Source organism: Pseudophryne corroboree, chromosome 6 (assembly GCF_028390025.1).
Source record: "Pseudophryne corroboree isolate aPseCor3 chromosome 6, aPseCor3.hap2, whole genome shotgun sequence".
Taxonomy (NCBI): Eukaryota; Metazoa; Chordata; class Amphibia; order Anura; family Myobatrachidae; genus Pseudophryne; species Pseudophryne corroboree.
Window position 1 is genome coordinate 377,527,089 of NC_086449.1, and position 18,393 is coordinate 377,545,481.

An 18,393-nucleotide genomic window follows, 5' to 3' on the forward strand; every position below is an offset into this window, starting at 1 on the left:
CCATACTGCTACTGAAACAACACCATTCTTTGCAGTATATGGGCAACATCCCCGTGTTCCTGACTTCCAAGAACTCCCTCATATGGATGTTCCTGCTGCCACTACTGCTCTGTCTCAGTTCTCATCTATTTGGAGGAAAATTCACGTGTCTCTCAAAAAGGCCTCCAGCCGGTACAAATACTTTGCCGACCGTAAGAGACGTGCGGTTCCTCACCTGAAACCTGGGGACAAGGTTTGGCTATCAACCCGTAACCTCCGTCTTAGGGTTCCGTCCATGAAGTTTGCACCCCGTTTCATTGGGCCCTTCCCTGTTGAAAGAGTCATCAACCCTGTGGCCTACAAACTGAAGTTACCACCTTCTCTTCGTATACCTAACGCTTTTCATATTTCTCTCCTTAGACCTCTAGTCCTGAACCGTTTTCAGAGTTCTCTTCCAGTTGGCCCCAAAATTCGAACTCAGCGGGGCGTGGAATTCGAGATCGGCAAAATCCTGGACTCCCGTTGCCGGTATGGACGTCTCCAGTACCTGGTCGATTGGTCCGGTTATGGCCCAGAGGAGAGGAGTTGGGTAAACTCATCTGATGTCCATGCTCCAAGGTTGGTCCGTGTCTTCCACAGCACTCATCCATCCAAGCCACGTGGGTGTTCGGTGTCCACCCTTAAAGGGGGGGGTACTGTCAGGAATCGACTCACCAAGCTGGCATCCGTCCGCCGCTGCGGACTCCGTCCTGGCTCCCTGCGGTCACCTGTCATCTGTGTCCCTGTCATTGGACATCATCGCGGGCCTGGGAGCGCTCCTGTAACAGCGGGCGTGTAGCGCGCCGCGTTCCCGCTGGGCCGCGGCGTGGGCGCCGCCATGACAGTTTGCAAACAGCCAGTATACAGCGGCCAATCCGGTGCTTGGTCGCACCCACTTTCCCTCACTCATCCAATCCCTGTGAACCAAGGGGTATATATGTAGCTGCAGGTCCAGTCTGCAGGCATCCTGGACTTTGTGTCACTCCTGCGACCCATGTGTAAGGATCTGTTCCGTTACTCCTGTGTTCCTGGCTCTCTGGCTAAAGACTTGTACTTCTGGTTATCTGCACAAGCTCCGTGGAACTTCAAGGCCCAGCAATACCTGCAAACAGGCTTCACACTCATCACCATCCTGTGTGCTTCAGCCTGCAGTTGAGACTGACTCCAGGTGTGTCTCATTCCAACACCTGTGATACAGCTTGCTGCTGCCAGTGCTTCAATACCTGCACTGTGAAGTCAGACTCCTGCCTCTGCTACCAGGTTTGCCATTTCACATCTTACTGCCTAAGTTCCTGTTTTAAATATCTGCACTGGTTTCCAAACCAGAACCATTTTCACAAGCATCTGTTCTTCTGTTATCATCACTACCGGTTATCATTTCTTCAGTTATCATTCATCTATTTACCATGCTTCAGTTACCATAGACTTTCAGCTCCCACGCTGTATCATTGACATTGCACTTTCTCCCTGTTACTATTTACTGCCGTTTTGTGAACTTGCTGTATCATATCATCTGCCAATAAATATCATTGCGCCATGCGCAGAAACATCATCCAGCCTCCTAGTTTTCTCCCTTCTACCTCCACTGACCCACTAGCGCCCCCTCTGGGGACACAGACAAGACCAGACCTGACAGTTAGCCTTGTAGTGTATAATTTGTATTGTTATCTCCTTTCAAATAATCCACTGTGGCGTTAGAACCCAGCGGTAAACTACAAATCGGTGTTGTGTCCTCTTTTCCCTGCTAGGGTTTAAAGCGTATTTAACTGTATAAGGTTTAAGAGAGTATTGATAAGGTGTGTACGCACTGCGGGTACTTTATACTGTCAGCGCTGCGTAAGGTTTAAGGTATAACATCACTGCATTGCATTTCTAAGGTTTAAAGTTTATCAAGAGTGTGTGCGCGCGCTGTGCGTACTTTGAACCCCCAGCGCGGCGCGTGTACGCTAAGTCCGTACAACGTACGGGACTCTGTACGCAAATAGGGTACAAAGTGCGTAGCGTGTATATTAAGTATAGCGGCCGCAGCGGCTCCATGGTAAAAGTGTGTTTAAAGGTATAGCTTTATGGTTTAAGATAATATCGATATTATCAAATATATAGCAGTACGGTACAGTAGGCCACTGCTCTACCTACCTCTGTGTCGTCAAGTATACTATCCATCCATACCTGTGGTGCATTTTAGTTGTGCGCAGTATATATAGTAGGAGGACAGTGCAGAATTTGCCTGACCACCAGTATATAATATATAGCAGTACGGTACAGTAGGCCACTGCTCTACCTACCTCTGTGTCGTCAAGTATACTATCCATCCATACCTGTGGTGCATTTTAGTTGTGCGCAGTATTATATAGTAGGAGGACAGTGCAGAATTTTGCTGACCACCAGTATATAATATATAGCAGTACGGTACAGTAGGCCACTGCTCTACCTACCTCTGTGTCGTCAAGTATACTATCCATCCATACCTGTGGTGCATTTTAGTTGTGCACAGTTTATATAGTAGGAGGACAGTGCAGAATTTTGCTGACCACCAGTATATAATATATAGCAGTACGGTACAGTAGGCCATTGCTATTGATATATTACTGGCATATAATTCCACACATTAAAAAATGGAAAACAAAAATGTGGAGGGTAAAATAGGGATAGATCAAGATCCACTTCCACCTCGTGCTGAAGCTGCTGCCACTAGTCATGGCCGAGACGATGAAATTCCATCAACGTCGTCTGCCAAGGCCGATGTCCAATGTCATAGTAGAGAGCATGTAAAATCCAAAAAACAAAAGTTCAGTAAAATGACCCAAAAATCTAAATTAAAAGCGTCTGAGGAGAAGCGTAAACTTGCCAATATGCCATTTACGACACGGAGTGGCAAGGAACGGCTGAGGCCCTGGCCTATGTTCATGGCTAGTGGTTCAGATTCACATGAGGATGGAAGCACTCATCCTCTCGCTAAAAAAATGAAAAGACTTAAGCTGGCAAAAGCACAGCAAAGAACTATGCGTTCTTCTAAATCACAAATCCCTAAGGAGAGTCCAATTGTGTCGGTTGCGATGCCTGACCTTCCCAACACTGGACGGGAAGAGGTGGCGCCTTCCACCATTTGCACGCCCCCTGCAAGTGCTGGAAGGAGCACCCGCAGTCCAGTTCCTAATAGTCAAATTGAAGATGTCACTGTTGAAGTACACCAGGATGAGGATATGGGTGTTGCTAGCGCTGAGGAGGAAATTGACAAGGAGGATTCTGATGGTGAGGTGATTTGTTTAAGTCAGGCACCCGGGGAGACACCTGTTGTCCGTGGGACGAATATGGCCATTGACATGCCTGGTCAAATTACAAAAAAAATCACCTCGTCGGTGTGGAATTATTTTAACAGAAATGCGGACATTTGTCAAGCCGTGTGTTGCCTTTGTCAAGCTGTAATAAATAGGGGTAAGGACGTTAACCACCTAGGAACATCCTTCCTTATACGTCACCTGGAGCGCATTCATCAGAAGTCACTGACAAGTTCAAAAACTTTGGGTGACAGCGGAAGCAGTCCACTGACAACTAAATCCCTTCCTCTTGTAACCAAGCTCCTGCAAACCACACCACCAACTCCCTCAGTGTCAATTTCCTCCTTAGACAGGAAAGCCAATAGTCCTGCAGGCCATGTCACTGTCAAGTCTGACGAGTCCTCTCCTGCCTGGGATTCCTCCGATGCATCCTTGAGTGTAACGGATACTGCTGCTGGCACTGCTGTTGTTGCTGCTGGGAGTCGATCGTCATCCCAGAGGGGAAGTCGGAAGACCACTTGTACTACTTCCAGTAAGCAATTGACTGTCCAACAGTCCTTTGCGAGGAAGATGAAATATCACAGCAGTCATCCTGCTGCAAAGCAGTTAACTCAGGCCTTGGCAGCCTGGGTGGTGTTAAACGTGTGTCCGGTATCCACCGTTAATTCACAGGGAATTAGAGAATTTATTGAGTTAGTGTGTCCCCGGTACCAAATACCATCTAGGTTCCACTTCTCTAGGCAGGCGATACCGAGAATGTACACAGACCTCAGAAAAAGAGTCACCAGTGTCCTAAAAAATGCAGTTGTACTCAATGTCCACTTAACCACGGACATGTGGACAAGTGGAGCAGGGCAGACTCAGGACTATATGACTGTGACAGCCCACTGGGTCGATGTATTGCCTCCCGCAGCAAGAACAGCAGCGGCTGCACCAGTAGCAGCATCTCGCAAATGCCAACTCGTTCCTAGGCAGGCTACGCTTTGTATCACCGCTTTCCATAAGAGGCACATAGCTGACAACCTCTTACGGAAACTGAGGAACATCATCGCAGAATGGCTTACCCCAATTGGACTCTCCTGGGGATTTGTGACATCGGACAACGCCACCAATATTGTGCGTGCATTACATGTGGGCAAATTCCAGCACACCCCATGTTTTGCACATACATTGAATTTGGTGGTGCAGAATGATTTAAAAAACGACAGGGGCGTGCAAGAGATGCTGTCGGTGGCCCGAAGAATTGCGGGCCACTTTCGGCATTCAGCCACCGCGTGCCGAAGACTGGAGCACCAGCACACACTCGTGAACCTGCCCCGCCATCTTCTGAAGCAAGAGGTGGTAACGAGGTGGAATTCAACCCTCTATATGCTTCAGAGGATGGAGGAGCAGCAAAAGGCCATTCAAGCCTATACAGCTACCTACGATATAGGCAAAGGAGGGGGAATGCACCTGACTCAAGCGCAGTGGAGAATGATTTCAACGTTGTGCAAGGTTCTGCAACCCTTTGAACTTGCCACACGTGAAGTCAGTTCAGACACTGCCAGCCTGAGTCAGGTCATTCCCCTCATCAGGCTTTTGCAGAAGAAGCTGAAGAGATTGAAGGAGGAGCTAAAACAGAGCGATTCCGCTAGGCATGTGGGACTTGTGGATGGAGCCCTTAATTCGCTTAACCAGGATTCACGGGTGGTCAATCTGTTGAAATCAGATCACTACATTTTGGCCACCGTGCTCGATCCTAGGTTTAAAGCCTACGTTGTATCTCTCTTTCCGGCAGACACAAGTCTGCAGAGGTGCAAAGACCTGCTGGTGAGAAAATTGTCAAGTTAAGCGGAACGTGACCCGTCAACAGCTCCTCCTTCACATTCTCCCGCAACTGGGGCTGCGAGGAAAAGGCTAAGAATTCCGAGCCCACCTGCTGGCGGTGATGCAGAGCAGTCTGGAGCGAGTGCTGACATCTGGTCCGGACTGAAGGACCTGCCAACGATTACTGACATGTCATCTACTGTCACTGCATATGATTCTGTCACCATTGAAAGAATGGTGGAGGATTATATGCGTGACCGCATCCAAGTAGGCACGTCAGACAGTCCGTATGTATACTGGCAGGAAAAAGAGGCAATTTGGAGGCCCTTGCACAAACTGGCTTTATTTTACCTAAATTGCCCCCCCCTCCAGTGTGTACTCCGAACGAGTGTTTAGTGCAGCTGCTCACCTTGTCAGCAATTGGCGTACGAGGTTACTTCCAAAAAATGTGGAGAAGATGATGTTCATCAAAATGAATAATAATCAATTCATCCGTCGAGACATTCACCAGCAATTGCCTCCAGAAAGTACACAGGGACCTGAGATGGTGGATTCCAGTGGGGACGAATTAATAATCTGTGAGGAGGAGGATGTACACAGTGAAAGGGGTGAGGAATCGGAGGATGAGGAGGAGGTGGACATCTTGCCTCTGTAGAGCCAGTTTGTGCAAGGAGAGATTGATTGCTTCTTTTTTGGTGGGGGCCCAAACCAACCAGTCATTTCAGTCACAGTCGTGTGGCAGACCCTGTCGCTGAAATGATGGGTTTGTTAAAGTGTGCATATCCTGTTTATACAACATAAGGGTGGGTGGGAGGGCCCAAGGACAATTCCATCTTGCACCTCTTTTTTCTTTCATTTATCTTTGCATCATGTGCTGTTTAGGGACAATTTTTTGAAGTGCCATCCTGTCTGACACTGCAGTGCCACTCCTTGATGGGCCAGGTGTTTGTGTCGGCCACTTCGGTCGCTTAGCTTAGCCATCCAGCGGCCTTGGTGCACCTCTTTTTTTCTTTGCATCATGTGCTGTTTGGGGACTATTTTTTAAATCTACCATCCTGTCTGACACTGCAGTGCCACTCCTAGATGGGACAGGTGTTTGTGTCGGCCACTTGGGTCGCTTAGCTTAGCCATCCAGCGACGTAGGGCACCTCTTTTTTTCTTTGCATCATGTGCTGTTTGGGGACTATTTTTTAAATCGGCCATCCTGTCTGACACTGCAGTGCCACTCCTAGATGGGTCAGGTGTTTGTGTCGGCCACCTGGGTCGCTTAGCTTAGCCATCCAGCGACCTTGGTGCACCTCTTTTTTTCTTTGCATCATGTGCTGTTTGGGGACTATTTTTTGAAGTGCCATCCTGTCTGACACTGCAGTGCCACTCCTAGATGGGACAGGTGTTTGTGTCGGCCACTTGGGTCGCTTAGCTTAGCCATCCAGCGACCTTGGTGCACCTCTTTTTTTTCTTTGCATCATGTGCTGTTTGGGGACTATTTTTTAAATCGGCCATCATGTCTGACACTGCAGTGCCACTCCTAGATGGGCCAGGTGTTTGTGTCGGCCACTTGGGTCACTTAGCTTAGTCATCCAGCGACCTCGGTGCAAATTTTAGGACTAAAAATAATATTGTGAGGTGTGAGGTGTTCAGAATAGACTGGAAATGAGTGTAAATTATGGTTATTGAGGTTAATAATACTATGAGATCAAAATGACCCCCAAATTCTATGATTTAAGCTGTTTTTGAGGGTTTTTTGTAAAAAAAAAAAAAACGAATCCAAAACACACCCGAATCCGACAAAAAAATGTCAGGGAGGTTTTGCCAAAACGCGTCCGAATACAAAACACGGCTGCGAAACTGAATCCAAAACCAAAACACAAAACCCGAAAAATTTCCGGTGCACATCACTAGTCACATATCATAACATGAGGTGGGTACAGAATCCTGATCATCGGAATGCTGGCAGCATGGGTTTAGTAATACCTTTGGGTATTGCTTTTTCATTTCCTCTAGCATGGCAGCAATATTTGGTAAGTATCCTACAGCTAACCCCCACAACCAACCACAAACCACCCTTCCCTCAATCTAACCCTAACCCCATTTACAATCCCGCCCCCACAGCCTAATCCTAACCATCCCCTTCAGCAGCCTAAACCTAACCACTACCACCCCTCTGCCCCCCTGCCGACTACAGGGGAAATCCCTGGTGGGCCCCCCTGCTTTGTGGCCTGCCCGCTCAATTAGTTGTGAGGTTCTAGACAGTACACTTGAATTATACAATGTTACTATACTAGAGGGTCAGTTACCTGATGGAGTAGGACCACTGAGGAACATGGGTGCTTGATTCACCTCTATAGAAACTGCACCAAAATTCACCCTTCTGGCAGTCAAGGTGGGTGGTCACAATACAACCCTAACCTCTTCTTGGATGTGGGCTTTAACAAAATGAACATACAGTAGTTCCTGACAGTGATTGGAATGGCATTGTATTAATTTTCTAATCTACAATTAAGTCACCCTAGGGTTAGAGTTTAGATAGTTGAATTGTTTATCACAATGGCATGAGTTTCACATGCACTAGACCTAATGCAGTTCTCACTTTTAGACACTGGCCGGTCAGTACTAGGGTTTCTTCTCACATCTACAGTGCGTTAATGTGATATATGTAGACAAGATCAGCTTTCCCTCCGGTGGCTGACCAAAGTCCTTAAGCATGTGCCCCTACCACTGCATGACCCTGGTGCGGTCATACCCTAGTCCAACACTGATCATAGCATCAACCACAACTACCTTCTACAGAGCCAAGTCCTGCAGACTGTTCCTGAGTTTTCTTTGCTGGATTGTCCTCTGAACAACAGCTCCTCATATTAAGTTTATTGTTATACTGTTCATGTGCTTGGAGGAGAGAGGGGTTCAGTATGATATCCCGATGGACGGGATGCCAGCAGTCAGAATACCGACCGCAACATCCCGACCATCAGAATCCCAACAGCCCCTCTAAAAGTACCCTAACCCTCACTTGCTCCCTACCCTAACCCTCCCTTGTGGGTGCCGAACTCTAACCCTCCCCGGTAGTGCCTAACCTTAACCCTCCCAGGTGGTGCCTAACCCTAACCCTCCCTTCCCTGCTGCCTAATTCTAACCCTAACCCTCAGTGCAAATAAAATAATTTGGGCCTTTTTTAATCCTACAGTATTATTTTGACCACCTCACAAATCACAAAATAGTTTTCATCCAGTTTAGGTCAAAGGTTTCAGCGATCTGGCTGGTTACTATGTGACAGAGCAGCGGCACAAACACACAGAAGTTTATAGAAGATCTATGAAACACTGCCACACATCAGTGACAGAATTGAAAAGTGGTGCAAGATGGAATTGTCCTTGGACCTTCCCATCCACCCTTAAATTGGATATTAAAAAGGATATGCTCAGATTAACAAACCAAGCACTTCAGTTACAGGGACTGCCACTTTTGTGGCTGAAGGGTTTATTTGGGCCCCCACAAAACAAGCTACCAATGGGCTTAAGCCAGCTAAGCTAAAATGTCTTCCTCATGGAATTTGTAGTTCAATTTGTTGAACATCATCTTTTCCACATTTTGAGGAAGTAACCTCCTACACAAATTGCTGACAAGGTTCCCAGATGTGCTGAAAACTCTTTCTGAGTACAGTCTGGATGGTGGGCAGCTTAAGTAATGAAAGCCAGTTTGTATAAGAGCCTCCAAATTGCTTTTTTTCCTTCCAGTTGTCAAAGGAACTCTGGGCCTAATTCAGGGTTGAATTCAAAAGCAAAATCTTCCTCTAATGGGCAAAACCATGTGCACTGCAGGTGGGGAAGATATAACATGAGCAGAGAGAGTTAGATATGGACACAGCACAGCCACTTGTAGATGGACACAAAATAACCACTTAATGGACACAGCACAGCCACTTGTAGATGCACACTGCACAGCCACTTGTTGATGGAGACAGCAGAGTACAGCGCAGCACACAGCAGTGTGAGTAGAGTGAAATGGTGCCGAGTCACCGCCGTGGGGTCCTTCTACAGAACTCAAAACCTGTCCAATGCCAGGTGGGAAAACCAGGACTCGGACTGACTCAGAATGTGGATATTTGGAGGGGCTCAGATTCCAGGTCATCTAAACCGCTCATCTCTAGTTGAAACAGATGGAAATAAACAGTAAATATTTTTAGCAAAATAGTACATTATTTTGCTTGCTATTCAGTAGCAGCGACATTCTGTGACAATAGAACAACCTCATGTGAACAATTTGCATTAATGTGTTCATGTCCTGCATTTGTTACATCATCAACAGAAAAGAGAGAAAACCAACTTTTGAGCAATTAATAAAGTCCCATGTCAGCAGATTACCTTGAGATAAAGCCGACCATCTGCAGCTTCTCACTGCAATGAATGCAGTCATAGCATCATACGCCTGTTCTTATAAATACCAAACACTGACTATGCAGATATCCCATGTACTACCATGAGACTTCTGCTGCTCCTCACTGCCCTGGTGGCAGGTGTCCTCTCTGAAAAACAGTTTGTTGGGTAGGTATACAGCCTTCATTTTTTTTCAAGTGTTTATATTATTTGTTGTAGACAAAAGTTAATATACAATGTCAGTGTTTCCATGCATTTGACAATGTTGGGGCAGATGTATTAAGCCTGGAGAAGGGACAAAGAGGTGATAAAGCAGTGATAAGTGCAAGGTGATAACGCACCAGCCAATCAGCTCCTAGCTGTCATTTTTCAAATTCGTAATGATTGGCTGGTGCATTATCACCTTGCACTTATCACTGCTTTATCTCTTCTTTATCTCTTCTCCATGCTTAATACATCACCCTAAAGGCAGGAAGAGGTGCAGGTACCACTGACAAAACACACAAACTGTATGCCACCTTGTCTCTCAGTTTTCTGTTTTCTAATCAAGGAGCCCTGGTTCACCTGATCCAGGCACATTAATGTTTTATGTAATATAAGTTATTATAACAATATGAACATAGTGCACAGGGGAGCTACATTCTAAAAAACCTTGTTATATCCTATAGATAGTGACACCCACATGACTAAGGGATCTTACTTTATTTCCTCCCCAAAACATAGGGGCAGAGTTGAATGTAAATCCGTTGATATTGCATATTATACTACCGCATATGCTCTGGAATGAAGCGTATACAAGCACAGACAATACAGAGACATACGCATCTCCAGTTGCCACTGGTGGGGTGTTACTGGTCTCTTGTAAGCTAAATTCAGAGTTGTATCTATATGTGATTATGCCTGCTTTCTAACTGGACTTTTGTTCCAAAGACATATTGTAGCTGCTGTAATAGAGCACTGATAAAATAATGAGGGTGTCTATGTAACCAAGTGTACAGATAGATTGTGGTCCAGCCGTAGAGAAGGATGCAACTCGGCATATTGTATGTACACATACTGTATATGCATTTAGTTCTGCACACACAATGCTGGAGTTATTACTGACAACTTGGGTTTGGTTGTACATCGGCCCCTGTGTGTTTGCTTGGACACATAATAAATGAATGAATAAATAACCAATGCTGTAAGTTCTGCTTGCTACCTGCCAGCACTGGAGAGATTGTAATTGGGTCAGAGGGTGTGGCCTTGTAGCGCTGGGTGCATGACTGCATAATAGTAGGTGTGAGCCACGACCCATGGCAATTATAGCAAAAAAACAGTATATGCCGATATGGACAAGAGTCCAAATAGCAGGACGGTCACCTCAAATCGGGGATGAATGTGAAAAAACACTGTATTTCAAGAATAGGTAGAATAAGATGTTTCTAATGTATTCTCAAGGTTGTGGATTTATTTATCTGCAGTATCCGTAACCATAACACAGCAATACACCACTATTCTCCCTTAGGGGCAATTACTAATACTGATTTCTTATCAACGCTATTCGTGGCATTAAGAAAATAAGTGCTGCCCAGATTATCATAGTTCACATGCAGGGACAGTGGCTCTGATATGGAGCAGCTGCGCTACTACGCATAAGTGTAGCCTATAGGCCACAATGGCTTACACCATCTGCAGATAGTATTTGCTACTAGGGCCAACTCCACAGTATTTTTGCAATTGAAAATGGGTGATTGAAGCAGATATCTATACTGATATATATGGAGAAGAAAAGAAGACTCTTTTTGTTGGGGCACTCTTATTAAGAGTTTTCTTCTCTTCATTACATATGTTATATCGTATGACTAATGGGATTACCATCAACTGAGCTATGCTAATTAATAAATTCTGATATTTCTCATAAATGTTGGTCTAGTATAATACTACACATATACACAGATCCTTATGGATCAGGTCTGTGGGGAATCTCACCCTCTCTTGTTAGGAATCTATGCTGATATCCCTAGAGATACATATGGATATACAGATCATTTGTGGGATATAATTGATAAATTTGCCCCTTAGATTGTAATGAAGAAATACACATAAACATTTGCACTTTTTAAGAAGCATACAGCATTTTTTTTTTGTAATCCCATTTATTGAGAAAAAGGGAACGATACAACACGACTATAAAAGTAAAACCAATATAAACAAGAATTCCTTAATTTAAAATAAATGTGAAATCCAATAACATTAACTTCTGGAATTAAGAAATAGCTTTTTTTCCTTAAAGTAATTAGGTGGAAACAGAAAAAGGGGGGAGGTTATATGACATCTAACTAGTAAAGACGTATAATAAAAAATATCAAGAAGCTTAGAGAATTTTAAGTCATAACAAGAGTATAAAACAAAATATAGGCATCATTTCTGTGCTGTGAACGATACTACAGGTTTGTGAGCTTTTTCATTTCAAGTTCAATAAACGTTGCTTAGAACACATTTTACATGTACTTTTGGAGCATGTCTTGAATGTAGCCTTATAGTGATGTTTATATATCTTTTATGGATTTTTGATACAGAGGGACCCATTTATTAACGAGTTTTATAATGCACAAGTTTTAAAACTTGTTGCATATGATAAAGGGTGCACCAGCCAATCAGCTCCTGTCATGTGTTTGAAAAATGACAATTGAGAGCTGATTGGCTGGAACACCATTTATCATACACAACGAGTTTTAAAACTTGTTGTGTATGATAAAACTTGATAAATGGGCCCTTGTGTAGTAAACAGGTATGCCATTTTAAAAGTTTTACAAATATTTAAATATTTTTTTTCCATTTCTTAAAAAGGAAAAATGTATTCAGTATTTTGTTGAAAAAAGTCTTGTATTCAAACTTCCCTCGCAAATGACAATTGCTGTACAGGGGAAAACAAAAGTGCAAGTTCCATATATAGTAGGTACATTATGGCTAATAATAATATAATCTTCTCTACACTAATTTCTGTAATGATTGATTGTCTTCCTCAGAGAGCAGGTACTACGGATCAAGGCCAGCAACAATGACCAAATCAGTCAGTTACAGGCTCTGCAATCACTGACACATCTCCAGGTACACAATATTTCACTTGAATTGGATTCAATTTATGCTTAAAAAGGCTGCACATACAGTATACATGGAATATTTTTGCCATATGCTGAGGTGTGCAGGTATGGTTGGCACTAGTAGAATTTGTGCCCAATTTACTTAAGGCATACAGTACATCACATACACTAACATCACAGTTGCCTACCGTCTCCCGGAGAGGAGACGCAGCAGGCTTCTTTGGGGAGCGGGGCCGAACCATTATGCCATTAAGCCCCACCCTAAAAAACAGGTAAATACCCGCGATTCCTGAGTCCGTTAGTAGGGGTGGGGCTAAATGATGTGATTAGCCCCGCCCCTTCAAAGAGCCACTGAGAATGCATTCATTTTATCCCCATACTGCCCGCTTCACTTGGATGCGGGTGGATTTCAGCGGAATGCAGGAGAGTCAGCTACCTTTTTGGGGATGCGGGGGACTACCTGGAAAATCGTGAGCCTCCCGCAGCTTCTGGGAGGGTAGGCAAGTATGACTAACACCCACATTTTTCCTCAACAACAAAACTGGTTAGGTAGTAGTAATGGCAGCCATGCTCGATGTGTATTTGCATCTGCCACAGGCATGATTGCTACAAATTGAGCAGGCAAATGTGAGTCCAGGGTCGGACTGGCCCACAGGAGTACAGGGGAAACCACCAGTGGGTACTACTGCCTGAGGGGAAGGAAGGGAGCACCCCTTTTCTAGAGATCAGGTTCTAGAACTTAAATTATATATTATACATATGTTACATTATACTTCACAGTTCTATGGTGTATGTTGTCGTTGTATGGTATACTGTATATACAGTGCATTGCTGATATTAATCTGGTACATTTTCATGCATATACTAGCAGTATTTACTTTATATATTTAACAAGGGGCCAAGACCATACACTTGCTAATGGTTACCCAAGCCTCTAAGCATGTGCCCCTATAACTGCATTCCCCCGGTGGGCACTTCATGCCCCAGTCCGACCCTGTATGAGTCTCTGTATTTGGTGTACATTAGTGCCCCCCTTCCATCCTCTTCAGGTGCAATATGGCACAAGTGTCAGATACCCATAAATCTCCACACGCTCAAATGCTTGCAGACAGTGTCGGATTGGGGCATGAAGGGCCTACCAGAAAATGCAGTAACAAGGACCAAAGCTTAAGGGGTGTGGCCAGCCACCATAGGGGGTGTGACTAACCACCACAGGGGGACTTGGCCAATCACTAAAGAAGGGATGCAAAGAACAGGGCTCCTTTATAAGTAGGGAACAGAGCTGTGTCAGGACCACTCACTGTGTTTGGCAGGAATGCTAATCTTGGTGCAGTTTCCATAGAAACAAATCAAACGACTTCCGGTGGGCGGGGCATCCAGCATGGCCGCTTTTTAATCCTCTCTGCACAGGGGCTCAAGTAATCCGTAACAATCCTCCTCTCCCTACCTCCTTGGGAATACTTGCCATATGGGAGTGTGTTCCCCATGTGCTGAGGAACAATTTGCTACCCTACTCGCCCCTGTGGACCTATTATTCACCGAAGTAAAGCCGTTTATATAGATGGCGTGGATGGCTGCCTGCTTCTGGCGCGAACCTTGGGGGAAACGCGCCTGAAGAATCGGAGCGCCGATCATCCTGCTCCCTTCTCCCTCTCTACTCCCTCATATTGCTGACCCACTCCATCTAAGGGGTTAAAGCAAGGGGAGCCTCTCAGGGTACCTTGGGAGGAGACGTCCCCGCTGTGGAAGCCTGACTCGTAACCCGTGGATTCCCGGGGCTGCTCTGGTGGCTTAGACTGCTGGAAGGAGGGCATCGCCACTGGAGCATCGCCGCGGGGTAGACTGACCTTTGCAAAGTTGCTGCCCACCGGGCGGGAAGGTCCTCCTCAGCCCGGTCGCCTCTCTCCATCGGGGACTGGAGCGCAGCGTGAGCTCCCCCCTGCCGTGTGCCGAGTCCGCTGCGCAGTGGAAGCCCAGCTGGGAGGGCTGTGTCAGCTGGGACTCCGCTTCTGTGCCGCTGGAGGCGCCTGTGGAAACCGCGGCGGCTGAGTGTTGGTTTCGGCTGCTAACACCCCTCATACGCCCCCCCGAACGGACACCACCAGGCCCGCTACGGCTGCTGTTATTTGCTTCTGCCCATGCCCTCACGAGCGGACGCCAGAGCTGCCGGGATAGCAGGGGTTTGGTGCGGCTGCTAACCCGTCCCTGCTTGAACAAGGATCGTAGTGTCCCCCTCCCTGTCCGTGCTGCTGAGGCTCGCTGATATCTGTTCCTGCTGCCGACGTGTGGGGGGCTTGGGGCTGCAATTTCCAAACCCACTTGCTGGCTGATGGTCCTGGGGGTGCCTCTATACCCACAGCCTCTACCCATGTGCATGGCCCTGCGGGCACGCTAGGTCCACCGCATTCTTGTGTGGGCCCTGGGATTGGAGCTGGTGCGGGGTGGTTGTTGCAGCTTCGCGGATATCTGAGGCTCCCTAAACGGACCAGACTTCGTTATCTCCTGCGCCTGCTGGGATCGTAATCGGGGCCGCTGGTGTGAAGTCCCTATTGGATACAGAGTTATTGCTTACCCGCAGCTGCTGTCAGGCTTCCTCCGCTGTACATTGTGCCTGAGTCTCCTTTAACTGCCGTACCACGGGAGTCTCTGCTGCCGCTGACCCCTGTTGCTCCGACTTTTACGGAGTGCACGCGGGTGATTGATGGGCCCAACCTAGACAACGCGTGAGACGATCACTTATAACCACCGTGGAACAGCTGCTGTTTGGACGCTGTGGGTTTCCCCTATCTGGTGACTCTGCTTTCTAACTAGGCCTTGCCTTCGGAACTTTGCTTACAAAGTTGATACCAGCAATATAATGTCGATGGTGAGGTAACTGTCCGGAGAACCTGGCTCTCGGAGTGTTGCCCCCCTTTCTATCTGCTACATCGGATTGCAATATTAGTTTTGTGGTTGGGGTACTTACAGTTTAGTGGCCTCCAGTACTGCATTATCTCTATGCCTAGGATTGCTGTATATTACTTAATGTGCTTCTGATTCCATTGATTCCATTTGTTATATACTGACACTAATCACTCAACTATAGTCTAATACTATCACCTAGGGAGCATTTTGTACAATATAGTGTTTGGCAGCCCCTGGTTGTTTATAACCTTGCTATTCAGCTAAGATCCACTGAGGTTTATTGAAATTCGTTTTATTTTGTGTTTTTTTTATTTTATTTTTATTTCACACAAGCGGCTTTGACTCTCCTGCCATGACTGCCCACGAGACCTACTCATCAGAAGAGTGTTTCTCCTCACCCCTTACTCTCCATGCTATGACGACTGTGGAAGCTCTTACTTTAAAACCCATGGCCACAGATATGACCGCTTATTTGACAGCAGAGCTTTCGAAGATTTTTATGCCATACCTGGACAGCAGGTTTAACCGCCTGCTGTCCCTTTTTGATACAGATCCTGCTTCTGTACTCACCCAAGCCCCTTCTCCAGCCGCACTAGCCCAACTAAAGAACAACTTTGAGAATACTGAGTCAGCCATGTCTGATCCTAGTTCTTTGTCGTGCCCATGCTCCCCTTTGGAGAGGCTAGTGTTAGTTTCTCAACGACACCCTCCAGCCACTTGGCTGCTTCTGTATTGCAGGTCAGTCCTGCTACTTTCCCCTTTGCACAGGGTTTACATAGTGAGCTAGATGCTTTCCCAGTGCACGTTACAAATTCCTCATTAGAACGACACCCTCCAGCCACTTGGCTGCTTCTGTATTGCAGGTCAGTCCTGCTACTTTCCCCTTTGCACAGGGTTTACATAGTGAGCTAGATGCTTTCCCAGTGCACGTTACAAATTCCTCATTAGCCCATGATGTTGATCTCCCGCCGAGATTACTGATTGCCATCTGCAAGTATCATTTTGTTCCTTATAGCTTTTGGTTAGGTACCCTAGTTTACGGAACACAGTCATTGCTTTTCCTTATCTCCCCCCGTTGTGTATGTTCTATCCCTCCTTCAGGATCTCTCAGGGGCAGTTACATGATTGATCACTTAATTTTTCTCTGCTCTGTTGTTTTACCAAAGTCAGACACATTTATATGATATAGACCATGATACTTGATACCTAAGATGTGACTCTCGATCGTCATCAGCAGTTACTTTATTTGGATTACACTAGACATCTAGGATTGTGAGTGACACGGTTCACACTGTAAAAAAATTTTTTTTTATACTGACCACATTGTTTACTTATATCAGTTTTCTATATTCCTGCCTCAGTTCCGTGCTACGTTATATGTCTTATTACTATACTAGGGTCTTGTGGGTTCTGTAACATGAACACTATGCTACTTCTATATAAATACATATGTTCTTCTGGATATGATTACCTCTGGACACTGTTATGCAATTGACATGTTTGCTCGTATTTCTCTGCAAAACATTAGTGTCTTGGTTACGGTGTTATTCTTTCATGTACAAACTATCTTTGCTATAGTCATTTGAGCATCCACTGGGTTTTGTAAGTCACACATACTGCTTTATGGTCAATAATATATTTCCCCCAAACTAATCATTTACACTTGTCTAGATTAGTGCGGCTAGTCTTCTATTAGTTCACCCTCCCTGTCCCTTTCCCTTCCATTCCTGTATACTTCCGAGCTAATACAGTTCACGTAGGCTGGTTTAGTTTCTCCCCCTCCCCCCCCCCCCACACACACACACATATACACCTACACACACACCTTCTCCCCTACTTTCTAATTTCATGTTTTGCTTTGGGTTAAGTTCCTTTTTGTTTTTCAGGGATGTAGACTGCTGACCGGCAGCTGCTTCCCAGTTTGTTTGGTTTGGAATATGTAGAAATAGTAGTGGTGAAGCTGAGCATCAGGCAATGCCAACATATTGGGTATCTGAATTTTGTATTTTCTCTGACGTCCTAGTGGATGCTGGGAACTCCGTAAGGACCATGGGGAATAGACAGGCTCCGCAGGAGACTGGGCACTCTAAAAGAAAGATTAGGTACTATCTGGAGTGCACTGGCTCCTCCCTCTATGCCCCTCCTCCAGACCTCAGTTAGATTTCTGTGCCCGGCCAAGCTGGATGCACACTAGGGGCTCTCCTGAGCTCCTAGAAAGAAAGTATATGTTAGGTTTTTTATTTTACAGTGAGACCTGCTGGCAACAGGCTCACTGCAACGAGGGACTAAGGGGAGAAGAAGCGAACCTACCTGCTTGCAGCTAGCTTGGGCTTCTTAGGCTACTGGACACCATTAGCTCCAGAGGGATCGACCGCAGGACCCGTCCTTGGTGTTCGTTCCCGGAGCCGCGCCGCCGTCCCCCTTACAGAGCCAGAAGCATGAAGATGGTCCGGAAAATCGGCGGCAGAAGACTTCAGTCTTCACCAAGGTAGCGCACAGCACTGCAGCTGTGCGCCATTGCTCCTCATACACACTTCACACTCCAGTCACTGAAGGTGCAGGGCGCTGGGAGGGGGCGCCCTGAGCAGCAATAAAAACACCTTGGCTGGCAAAATAATCACAATATATAGCCCCAGAGGCTATATATGTGATAATTACCCCTGCCAGAATCCATAAAAAAGCGGGAGAAAAGTCAGCGGAAAAGGGGCGGAGCTATCTCCCTCGGCACACTGGCGCCATTTTCTCTTCACAGTGTAGCTGGAAGACAGCTCCCCAGGCTCTCCCCTGTAGTTTTCAGGCTCAAAGGGTTAAAAAGAGAGGGGGGGCACTAAATTTAGGCGCAATATTGTTTATACAAGCAGCTATTGGGGAAAATTCACTCAGTGATAGTGTTTATCCCTACATTATATAGCGCTCTGGTGTGTGCTG

General features: G+C 46.0%; 1 protein-coding gene across 1 annotated transcript in view; it reads left to right on the top strand.

Moving 5' to 3' along the window:
* LOC134932377 (carboxypeptidase A2-like) overlaps positions 1 to 18,393 on the top strand; it is a 94,096-nt gene that overhangs the window by 39,276 nt on the left and 36,427 nt on the right. The window contains exon 2 of the mRNA XM_063926749.1: positions 12,487 to 12,568. Within this exon, the coding sequence (XP_063782819.1) occupies positions 12,487 to 12,568 (82 nt within the window). The remainder of the gene's footprint in view (positions 1 to 12,486; positions 12,569 to 18,393) is intronic.